The sequence below is a fragment of the Rhincodon typus genome, chromosome 5 (assembly GCF_021869965.1).
Source record: "Rhincodon typus isolate 14 chromosome 5, sRhiTyp1.1, whole genome shotgun sequence".
Lineage (NCBI taxonomy): Eukaryota > Metazoa > Chordata > Chondrichthyes > Orectolobiformes > Rhincodontidae > Rhincodon > Rhincodon typus.
The window spans coordinates 85,078,489-85,091,048 of NC_063336.1; the positions used below are offsets into that span (position 1 = coordinate 85,078,489).

The 12,560-nt window shown below is 42.2% G+C and overlaps 2 protein-coding genes across 2 annotated transcripts in view; both read right to left on the minus strand.

Moving 5' to 3' along the window:
* b3galnt2 (beta-1,3-N-acetylgalactosaminyltransferase 2) overlaps nucleotides 1-12,560 on the minus strand; it is a 253,648-nt gene that overhangs the window by 12,828 nt on the left and 228,260 nt on the right. The gene's annotated exons all lie outside the window — the stretch shown is intronic.
* The window catches only part of LOC125483171 (tubulin-specific chaperone E-like), a 31,044-nt gene that overhangs the window by 9,854 nt on the left and 8,630 nt on the right, over nucleotides 1-12,560 (minus strand). The window contains exon 3 of the mRNA XM_048597219.1: nucleotides 6,673-6,815. Coding sequence (XP_048453176.1) covers nucleotides 6,673-6,778 — 106 coding nt within the window. The 5' untranslated portion in view covers nucleotides 6,779-6,815. The remainder of the gene's footprint in view (nucleotides 1-6,672; nucleotides 6,816-12,560) is intronic.

A 12,560-nucleotide genomic window follows, 5' to 3' on the forward strand; every position in this document is an offset into this window, starting at 1 on the left:
AGAAGGAAAGAACGAAAGAAGGAAAGAACGAAAGAAGGAAAGAACGAGTGGTGGTAATGTTTGTAAAGGAGAGATAGGAATGCAAAATAGGTGTAAGGTGATAGGGAAAAATGGGACCACTTTCCCACTCCTATTTCCTCTATTTTCATCATTGATCTCTTTTTCAGAAAAAGTGAATTCCCTCTCCTTTGACCCCATTATACTTCTCTTTTCTGGTCTTCCAGACCAGTGTACAAATTCATTTCAGCAGCATGACCCTCAAGGTTTCCTCAGGTTTTAACTAGATTGAAACACTACCTTGACAACCTGAATTGTGAGAATTGTCTATCACAAGCATTCTGGCAGTCTCAGCTGCATTATGAACTGAAACGGTAAACCACATGGGCTGAATGGCTTAAACTTGACCTCAACTTTCAATATTCCCATGACTTCGGATTCCTTATCAGAGTTCCTGCCAATACAGTGTGAAGCTGGAGGAACACAGCAGGCCAGGCAGCTTCAGAGGAGCAAGAAAGCTGACATTTCGGGTTGGGAATCTTCTTCAGAAATGGGGAGGGGGAAGGAAGCTGGAAATAAATAGAGGAGGGGTGGGGCTGGGGAAGGTAGGTGGGATGGTGAAAGGTGAATGCAGGTAGGGAGTAGTGGGGATTGGTCAGTGGGATGGGTGGGACGCATAGGTGGGAGAGAAGATGGACAGGTTGTGCAAGGTCAAGGAGGCAGGGATGAGAGAGAGGGTTGGACATGGGATGAGGCGAGGTGGGGTGGGGGGAGGGGAAGTGAGGTGAGGAGATTTTCAAACTGGTGAATTCTACGTTTAAGCCATTGGGCTGTAGGCTCCCGAGGCGGAATATGAAGTGCTGTTCCTCCAGTTTGTGGGAGGTGTCATTGTGGCGCTGGAGGTGGTCCAGGACGGACATGTCATCCAGGGAGTGGGAGGGGGAGTTAAAATGGTTGGCGACTGGAAGGTGTTGTCGTTTGTTGTGTAGAGTGCAGATGGTCTACGAAACGATCTCAGAGTCTATGCTTGGTCCCACCGATGCAGAGGAGGCCATATCGGGAGCAGTGGATACAGTAGACCAAGTTGGAGGATGTACAGGTGAACCCCTATCGAATAGGAAAGGTTTGTTTTGGGCCTTGAATGGAGGTGAAGGGGGAGGTGTAGGAGTAGGTGTAGCACTTCCTGCGGTTGCAGGGAAAGGTGCCGGGGGTGGTGGGGTTGGTGAGGAGTGTGGAGTGGACGACGGAGCCAGTGAGGGTAGGAATAGGAGGATGGAGCAGGCAAATGCGTGGTTGAGGAGCAGGTGCTGGGGAGAAGGATTCACATTTTTGGATCATTGGAATGTCTTCCAGGATAGAAGTGACCTGTATAAGGATGAAATCCACCTGAATCGGAAAGGGACTAATATACTGGCGAAGAGATTTGCTAGAGCTGCTTGGAAGGATTTAAACTAGTAAGGGGTTGGGGTTGGGACTCAGGGAAATACTGAGGAAAGACAGGAGACGGAGACTGGTGCAATTGGGAAAAGGAGTATATCAGTCAGGGCAGGCAGGAACAAAGCAGAGAATGAGGTAGGACTGATAAATTAAATGGCATTTATTTCAATGCAAGAGGCCTTACAGGTAAGGCAGATGAACTTAGGGCATGAGTGGGATCATGGGACTGGAGTATCATAGCAACTGCAGAGACGTGGCTCAGGGATGGACAGGTCTGGCAGCATAATGTTCCAGGGTATAGCTGCTATAGGAAGCATCGGGGGGTGAGGGGTGGGGGGGTGCAAGAGAGGAGGCGGAGTGTCATTTTTGACAAGGGAAGACATTATGGCTGTACTTAGGGAGGATATTTCTGGGAAAACATTCAGGCAAGTTATTTTAGTGGAACTGAGAAATAAGAAAGGGATGATTACCTTAGAGGGGTAGTACTATAGATCCCCAATAGTCAGCAGAAAACTGAGAAAAAAAAACTTGTAAGGAGATCTCAGTTATCTGTAAGAATAATAGGGTGGTTATGGGTAGGGAACTTTAACTTTCCAAAGATAGACTGGGACTGTCACTGTAATAGTGTTAAAGGCTTAAATGGAGAGGAATTTGTTAAAGTGTGTATAAGAAAATGTTCTGGTTCAGTAGGTGAATGTATCTACTAGAGAAGGTGCAAAATGTGACCTACTCTTGGGAAATAAGGCAGAACAGGTGACTGAGGTGTCAGTGGGGGAGCACTTCAGGGCCAGTGACCATAATTCTATTAGTTTAAAATAGTGATGGAAAAGGATAGGCCGGATCTAAAAGTTAAAGTTCTAAATTGGAACAAGGCCAATTTTGATGGTATTAGGCAAGAACATTCAAAAGTTGATTGGGGTCAGATGTTTGTAGGTAAAGGGACAGCTAGAAAATGGGAAGACTTCAAAAATGAGATAGAGTGTCCAGGGACAGTAAGTTTCTCTTAGGGTGAAGGGCAAGGCTGGTAGGTGTAGGAAATGCTGGATGACTACAGAAATTGAGGTTTTGGTCAAGAAAATGAAGCAAGCATATTTCAGGTACAGACAGCAGGGATCTAGGGAATCCCTAGAGGAGTATAAGGGCAGCAGGAGTAAACTTAACAGGGAAGTCAGGAGGGCAAAAAGTGACATGAGATAGCTTTGGCAAATAGGATTAAAGAGAATCCAAAGTGGTTTTATAAATACATTTAGGACGAAAGGGTAACCAGGGAGAGAATAGGGCCCCTCAAAAATCAGCAAGGCCACCTATGTGTGGAACCGCAGCAGATGGGAGGAGATACCAAATGAGTATTTTGCATCAGTATTTACTGTGGAGAAGGATATGGTAGCTACAGAATTTGGGGAAATAGATGGCAACATCTTGAAAAATGTCCATACTACAGAGGTGGTGGTGCTGGATGGCTTAAAATGTAAAGGTGGATAACTCCCTGGGACCTGATCAGGTGTACCCTAGAACTCTATGGGAAGCGAGGAAAAGTGATTGTTGAGCCCCTTGCTGAGATATTTGTATCATCGATTGCCACAGATGAGGTGCTGGAAGACTGGAGGTTGGCTAACATGGTGCCACTATTTAAGAAAGGTGGTAAGGAAAAGCCAAGGAACTATAAACTAGTGTGCCTGACATTGGTGGCGGGCAAGTTGTTCGAGGGAATCCTGTGGGACAGGATTTACACGTAGTTGGAAAGGCAAGAGCTGATTAGGGATAGTCAACATGGCTTTGTGTGTGGGAAACTGTGTTTCACAAACTTGATTGAGTTCTTTGAAGAAGTAATGATGAGGATTGATGAGGGCAGAGTAGTGGATACTGTCTAGATGGACTTCAGTAAGGCATTCGACAAGGTTTCTTGTAGTAGACTGGTTAGCAATGTTAGACCACATGGAATACAGGAAGAACTAGTCACTTGGATACAGAATTGGCTCGAAGGTAGAAGACAGAGGGTGGTGGTGAAGAGTTGCTTTTCAGACTGGAGGCCTGTGACCAGTGGTGTGCCATAAGGATCAATGCTGGGTCCACTGCTTTTTGTCATTTATATAAATGATTTGGATCTGAACATAGGAGGTATGGTTAGTAAGTCTGCACCAAAATTGGAGGTATAGTGGACAGTCAATCAATCAGTTTACATCAGAGTAAAATGGGATCTTGATCAGATGAGCCAAGGAGTGGCAGTTGGTGTTTAATTTAGATAAATGTGAGGTGCTGCATTTTGGAAAGGCAAATCAGGGCAGGACTTATACACTTAATGGTAAGATCCTGGGGAGTCTTACTGAACAAAGAGACCTTGGAGTGCAGGTTCGTGGCTCCTTGAAAGCGGAGTACCAAGTAGACAGGATAGTGAGGAACGCATTTGATATGCTTGCCTTTATCAGTCAGTGCATTGAGTATAGGAGTTTGGAGGTCATGTTGCAGCTGTACAGGTCATTGGTTAGGCCACTTTTGGAATACTGTGTGCAATTCTGGTCTCCCTGCTATAGGAAGGATGTTGCAAAACTTGAAAGGCTTCACAGAAGATTTACAAGATTGTTGCCAGGCTTGGAGGGTTTGAGCCATAGGGAGAGGCTGAATAGGCTGGGGCTGTTTTCCCTGGGTCGAAGGCTGAGGGGTAACCTGATAGAGGTGTGTAAAATCAAGATGGGCATGGATAGGGTAAATAGACAAGGTCTTTTCCCTGGGGTGGGCAAGTCCAAAACTAGAGGGCATAGGTTTAAGGTGAGAGGGGAAAGATTTTAAAGGGACTTAAGGGGCAACTTTTTCACACAGAGGGTGGTGCGTGTACGGAATGAGTTGCCAGAAGCAGCAGTGGAGGCTGGTACAATTACAACATTTAAAAGGCATCTGGATGGGTATATGAATAGGAGGGATTTAGAGGGATATGGGCCAAGTGCTGGCAAATGGGATTAGATTTATCTAGGATATCTGATTGGCATGGAGGAGTTGGACCAAAGGGTCTATTTCCATGCTGTACATCTCTATGACTCTATGCTCAATCCTTCCTGAGTCCAACATTCAAGGCCCTGTATCTGAATTGGACTCAAAGTTTTACAGTAGATTTGTAGCTCGGGTTGTGGATGTTGTGGTTGGTTGGCTCGCCGAGCTGGTTTGTTGTTCCGTAGACGTTTCATTACCCTGCTGGGTAACATCATCAGTGCAGCCTCTGATGGAGCGCCGTGTGTTTTCCCACCCGTCATTTAAACTCTGGAGTCCATCGAGTTGGATTACCTCACTTCCGGTTTTCCTTCGCAGTGGAGTACCAGGATTGGGTCAAGCTCCATGTGTTTGTTGATGGCTTTCTTCGTGGAGTACCAGGCCTCTAGGAATTCCCATGCCTGTCTCTGCTTTGCTTGTCCCAGGAGCTTGGTGTTGTCCCAGTCGAATTGGTGGTTCTCCTTATCCATGTGGATAGAGATGAGTGAGTATTGGTCTTGTCTTTTTGTAGTCAATTGATGTTCGTGTACCCTTGTTGTTAATTTCCTTCCTGTTTGACCAATGTAGTGTTTGTCACAGTCTCTGCAGGGAATCTTGTATATGACCCTGGTCCTGTCCATTGTGGGTAGTGGGTCTTTGGTTCATGTGAGCAGTTCTCGTAGGGTTGATGTGGATTTGTGTGTTACTCTGATGCCCAGCAGTCGTAGGAGTCTTGTGGTCAGTTCAGATGTGCTCCTGATGTAAGGTAGTGATGAGTGTGTCGGGGCATGTAGTATCTTCCCGTCGTCATGCGTGTGATAGGCATCTTCTGACACAGTTTCTTGGGTATCCATCGTCCTTGAATACCTGGAAGAGGTACTCTTCTCCTTTTTGGCGTAGCTCTGTGCTGCAGTGTGTTGTTGCCCGTTTAAATAATGTTCTCACGCAACTTCGTTTGCGTGTGTTAGGGTAGTTGCTGTTGAAATTCAGTACTTGGTCAGTGTGTGTGGCTTTCCTGTGTACCTTTGTTAGGAATTTCCCATTGGTCCTGCGCTCTACCATGACATCCAGGAATGGGAGCTGTTTGTTCTTCTCCTCTTCTCTGGTGTGTACACAATTTGTACACAACAGTGCTTCATCGGAGGCTGCACTGATGATGTTACCCAGCAGGGTAATGAAACGTCTGCAGAACAACGAACCAGCTCAGCGAGCCAACCAACCACTGAATTGGCCAACTAACACAGCCCTGTGAATACTATCTCTCCTTGTCTAATAACAGATAGCAGGACATACAGTCTATCGAAACTCCATCTCCATGTGTGTGTGTGCATGTTTAAAGAAACAACACAATCCATCCAAAGCATTTTTTAAAATTATTACCACCATTGTTCTCTACAGCAGAATGAATGTTCAAAACAAAATAGCTATGTACATCAGGTCAGTTAGTAACGGAAAATTGAAATAATATTAACTTACATTGGTAAACCAGCTTCAAAGTATAAAAAGAAAGCACATACATTTCTATACCATCTTTCATGATCCCAAGGTATCCCAAAGTGCCTTAGAGTCAGTGAACTACCTTTTGTAGTGTGGTCACTGTTGTAATGTAGAAGATATAGTAGCCAATTTGTACACAGCAAGTTCCCACAATCCATTGTGCTAATGAGCAAGTAGTCTGTTTAAATTGGGTAGTTGAAGGATAAATATTACAAAGTACATGGTGGAGAACTCTTACGCTCTTCTTCAAAAGTAATGCTATGGGTTCTTCTACATCCAGGGCAGATAGAATCTCCATTCAACATCTCAGCTGCAGAATTGCACTTTTCACAATGCAGCTTACTACTACACCATCAGAACGGATCTCTTGCTCATGTCTCTTCAGTTGATCTTGAAACCACAATCTTGTGTCTCCAAGATGGGAGTGTTACCCACAGTGCTACAGCTGACAGGGATAAAGTACAAACTGCACACTAATCTAATATCAAATGGTACTGACATGGGGAGTATTCTCATTACACGGACTGCTGCAATTCCAGAAGGAGGCTCACCACCACCTTCTCGGGGTAATTAGGGATGGGCAACAGATACTGGCCTTGCTAATGATACCCATGTCCTATTAATGAAGAAAGAAATCTACACTAATTCTCAAAATTCCTGGGGTAATATCCAGGAACTCCTTCTTCCAGTGATTGAATAATACAAAGAGAACTTTCTTTTAACCTGAGAATTACCTCAGCAAGCAAGAATAGAATCAGAAAAGTTGCGATTTAACTATACCAGGCGCTGATGCAACTGTTCCTACAAAGCGCACAGTCCCATATTCGTCCCGATACATGATTCTTCTACCCACAGCATCACAAGGCACACTGTCACTCTGTGTCATCTTTGAGATATTTCAGTCTCTGATGGCTCATCCAAATCTAAACAGAAATTGAAAACAAATATATCAGATTTTTCACCCCCACAATATATGACTGTGCAAAGCTGCTTCTGATAAAATTGGCAGGTTTCTGCACACTTAATCCTCTCTACTAACTTCTTCAACTCCCTTTAATGTAACTTAGGCTCAAAGAATCATCTTAAGGAGGACATTCCGTCCATAACACCTGTGTTGGCTTTTTGAAAGAGTTATCCAAAGAGGAACATGGAAATAGGAGTAGTCCATTTAGTCCCTCATGCCTATTCCACCACTCATTGAGATCATAGCTGAATTGTGACCCAACTGCAGATATCCATCTTAATCCCTTTTCCCCTAATACAAGAAGGTCATTCTGAGATTTAAAACTAACTGAGCTGCCAAAAATTGTTTTATAGGAGGGAATTTCAAACATTTACAACGTATAAGTGTTTCATAATTTCACTCTGAAAGGTCTGGCTCTAACTTGTAGACTATGTCCCTTGTCCTTGATGCCCCAGCCAGCAGAAACAATTTCTGTCCATCTATCCAACTTATTCCCCCTAAAACTTGAAAAAATGATTAAATCTTCCTTGAAGTTTCTAAATTTAAGAGAGCACAGGAAAGTAGGGACATTCAGCCTCTCACACCTTTTCTGCCATTCAATGAGATTGTCTGATCTTTAGCCTAACTCTATATACCTGCCTTTGGCCCATATCCCTTAAAATTTTTGCTTAACAAAAATGTATCTATCTCAAATTTTAAATTAACAACTGATGCAGCATCCACTGCCATTTGTGGAACAGTTCTAAACATCTTTGATTTGATTTGATTTGGTTTGATTTATTTGATTTGATTTATTATTGTCACATGTATCTAGGTACAATGAGAAGTTTTGTTTTGCGTGCAGTACAGGCAGATCATACCATACAAAGTGCATAGGGGTAATAGAACAGAGCAAGAAATGCAATGTCACAGCTGCAGAGAAGGTGCACAAAGAGAGAGATCAACATTAAATTTAAAATTTGAAAGGTCCATTCAGAAGTCTGATAACAGCGTGGAAGAAGCTGTTCTTGAATCTGTTGGTACCGTGTTTAAGCTTTTGCATCTTCTGCCCGACAGAAGAGTCGGAAGAGATTATAACTGGGCTGGGAGAGGTCTTTGATTATGCTGGCTACCTTCCCGAGGCAGCAGGAACTATAGATGGAATCAATGGATGGAAGGTTGGCTTGTTTGTCGGACTGTGCTGTGTTCACAACTCTCTGTAGTTTCTTATCATCCTGGGTAGAAACAGTTGCCATACTAGGCAGTGTTGCATCTGGATAGAATGCTTTCTATGGTGCATCTATCAAAATTGGTAAAAGTCTTTATGGACATGCCGCCTTTTGTGTGTAGAAATGCTTCCTAATATCTTTCCTGAATGGTCTAGCCCTAATTCTCAGACTATGCCCCCTAGTACTAGAATTCCCAACGAGTGGAAATAATTTATCTTGATCTATCCTGTCTTATCCTGCTAATATCTAGAAGACTTCAATCAGATCAACCCTTAGTTTTCTGAACTCTAAAGAAAACAATCTCTCCTCAAACTTAACCTCTGAAGTCCAGATATCATTCTTGTAAACCTATGTTGTACTCCCTCCAAGGCTAATATATCCTTCGTAAGAATACAACCGTAGTTTATGTAATTAGTCCTATTCCCTGATCTTTCCCTACAACACTGTGATTTACCTCCCACCTTGACCAATCAGAGTCATAGAGCTGTACTGCATGGAAACAGACCCTTCAGTTCAACTTGTCCATGCAGATCAGATATCCTAGATAAATCTAGTCCTATTTGCCAGCATTTGGCCTATATCCCTCAAAACCCAAAATGATGAAAAGCAATGGCCCCAGCACCAATCCTTGTGGCACACCACTGGTCACAGGCCTCCAGTCTAAAGAGCAACCCTCCACCACCACCCTCTGTCATCTATTTTCGAGCCAGTTCTGTATCAAAATGGCTAGTTCTCCCTGTATTCTGTGTGATCTAACCTTGCTAACCAGTCTACCATGAGGAACCTTGTCAAACACCTTCCAATAACCTTTTGAAAGTTCTATTGAATTTGCCTTCTTACCCTATCAGGCAGTGTATTTGAGATTTTAATAATACAATGCATCAGTAGGGTTGTCTTAATCTCCTTGCCAGCATTTTGCTAATTGTCTTAACTCCTTTGTTTTCTGATTACAGACTGTCCCACAGGGAAACACTTTCTCCCTATCTACTACTCATAATTTGGGACATAAAATTTCTGCTTAATCTTCTCATAAAATCATTATAATACTGGGCTTATTAAGTTCATGCCTTCTAATGAGAACAACCCTCATTTCTCCAATTTCTTCTCTGCATCCACTCTAATACCTTGACATAGAGTCATACAGTCATCTTTCCTAAAGTGTGATGACCAGAACCGAAAACAGTACACCAGCTAGGACATTAACTAAAAAAGTTAAAGATAATATCAACTTTAAAGAGAAAAACATATAATTATGCAATTATGGGTGGCAGGTCAGAAAACTGTACAGATCAAAAACTACAAAGTTTCACTAAAACTTAATAAGGAGGGAAAATTAGAATATGAGAGAACGCTAACTAGAAACACATCTGTCATAGGAAATATGTTAGAAGCTTCTATTGAAGATGTTATAGCAGGGCACTTAGGTAAGTTCAAGGCAATTGTACAGACTCAACATGGGTTTGTGAAAGGGAAATCATATGTAAACAACTTACTGGAATTCTTTGAGAAAGGTGGGCTGTGAATAAAAGGGAACGAGTGGATGTACAAATGTGAAATGGTATTTGATAGGGTACTGGAAAAATTATTGTAGAAAATACAGAATATAGAGTAGACATAAATGGGGCATTTTATGTTAGTAAGAAGTAACAAATGGCGGGCCATTGTTCTGCTGAGGCCTCAACATTTTTCAATTTACACAAGCGATTACCAAATTTGCAGTTGCCACAGAGATAGGTAGGAAATTAAGTTGTGAAGAAATAAAGGAGGCTGCAAAGTGACTGAAATAGATTAAATGAGTAGGCATAGAATTGGTAAATGGAGTAAAATGTAGGAAAATACAAAATTGTCCATCTTGACAATAAAAAAGTTTATTATCAAATTGGTAAAACATTGCACACCTCTGAAATGCAGAGCAATCCGGTTGTTCTAGTGCATGACTGGGAAAAAGATATGCAGATACAGCACCTAATTAGGAGAATTAATACAAAGCTTTTGTTTATTACAAAATAAATTGAGTACAAAATTAGGGAACTTATGCTTCAGTTGTACAGGACATCGCTGAAATTAAATTTTGTTTTTATGCGTTTGTGGGATGTGGGCGTCACCATTTATTGCAGTCCCTAGCTGCCCTTGTGATAGTGAGCTCCCTTCTTGAACTGCTGTAGTCTTTGCGCTGTAGGTAGACCCAGAATGCCATTAAGGATGAAATTGCGAGAGTTTGACCCACCGACAATGAAGGAATTTGGAGCACTCTGTAGGGTACAGGTTACCTTATTTAAGGAAGGACGTAAAAGCATTAGGAACAGTTCACAGAAGGGTTACTAGACTAATACCTGGAACAAGCAAATTATCTTATGAGGAAAGGTTGGACAAGCTAGGTTTATATCTGTGGAGTTTAGAAGATTAAGAAGTGACTTGATTGAGACATACAAGATGCTGAGGCGTCTTGACGGTAGATGTGGAGAGAATGTTACATCTTATGACAGAATCGAGAACTAGGAGGTCTCTATTTCAAAACACAGGGTCACCCATTTAAGATAGAGAAGCGGAGAATTTTTTTTCTCAGAGGGTCGTGAGTCTTTGGAACTCTTCTTCAAAAGGCAATGGAATCAGAATGTTTTAATGGAGGCAGATAATTCTTAGTAGGCTAATGGGTGAAAGGCTTCGAGGGCAGACAGGGGTGTGGAATAATTAGATCAGCTGTCGCAGAGCCAACACAAATAGCTAAATGCTCCTACTTAGTACATTCATCCATAATCATTTTTTGAGAGGGGTGAGGGCTTGAGGTACAGTAGTGGGTCCCTACTTTGGGGCCAAGAGACCCAGGTTCATGTCCCACCTGCTCCAGAGGTGTGAAATAACATATTTGAACAGGTTGATTAGAAAATGTCTATAATCATATTGGGCTACTGGGAACATAGGAATTGCTAGATAAAGAGGTTAATGATTACCCGCTTTTGCATTTTCACCCTGATGGTCACATGATAAATTAATAATATCATTCAGTTTGTAACAGTGTCCAAATATGAAGTGAGGGAAACCCAATGAAGGGAAGCTTAGGGAATAAGAGGTTCAACATCACTTGTTTCTCCCAAACACGAACCATATCTCAAGTCTCAAATGAGTCATATAGTGAATCCCAAAATGTTATTTCCTGAAAAGAAGTCTGTTGGATGTGCACGTGATCAAATCAATACCAACTTTTTCATCATCTGCCTAGAGCAGTCTGTTCCCCAGATTGAACATTTACTGACTGAATTTACCTCACATTTACCCCATTCAAATTCAGACCATATTTTCTGATTTTGTTGTTCCAGACAAGGTGAAATTACCTTGCTATGGTCAACATTATCTAGTTACTTTAGAATCCCAAAAAAAAAATTGCATTTATATAGCACCTTCAATGCAGTAAAGCATCCCAAAGTGGTTCACAGAAGCACAAATGGTCAAAATCGGATGCCATGCCCCATAAGGAGGTATTACTAAAGGTAATAACCAAAAGTCAAAGAGGGCTGTTTTAACAAAAAGAGTGAGGCACAATGTAAGACAGGGTCATTTTACACCCAGTCATCTGACAACAGGCACCTTGGTGAGATGAAGAATGTCAGAGATCAGGAATAGGCCAGAACTGGAGAGATGCAGAGCTCAGAAGATTGTAGGAGGTTCCAGAACAGGGTTTTAAATGATAAAATTTTACTTTTCCTCTAATAATCAGTTACAATTTGTACAATACTGAAAACAACGATTAGTCTGCCCAGCGTTATGACAATATTCACCGATGAGCGCTACATTTTGGGACTAACATTGACATTCAGCTCTGTTTCAACTTTAAACAAAAAAAAGGGTCAAGCAATAAATTATAAGCATCTGGATAGTTTATAAAAGTAAAGCTCACAACTATCAAATGTAAGGTCAACTTGGAAGTCCTCAAACAAAATTGGAGCCTGACTGTAGAGAGGAATTCAATAAACATGAAAAGATTTTCTGTGGCATTGCTCAGAGTAAAACAGATTGCACAGTTGAGAGAGAATACTAGAGCGTAGGAGTGAGAGAGGGCTCGAAATCTTGACTGAAGTAATTTGGAAAGTAATCTGGATGAGGCTTTCTCAGAAGCAGCAAAGGTTTTTATTTACGCAACCCTGGCATGCATTCAGGTCTCTAAATTGGGAGCTATATTACATGAGTACCAATGTATGAGAGTGCTAGGGCAGGCACTCGGCAGTACAGAGGGTGCTAGGGAGCGGAGCAGTCAAGGTCATTGTAGGGTGAGTCACAGTCCAGTGGTTCACAAACTGGGGTCTGAAGACCTCTCAGGATCTACAGAGTAATGTGGAAGTGATAATGAGGCTGTTATGGCGAAGCTGGGAGGCTGCAGTGCAGTGAGACAAATATCATACTGAGGCCAGATCACCTCCACAGTGAGAGCAGGGTCCATTCATCTCTGATATCCATAATTAAAGAGCTGTTTTTGTAAAAGCGTTATTAAAACATCCTGT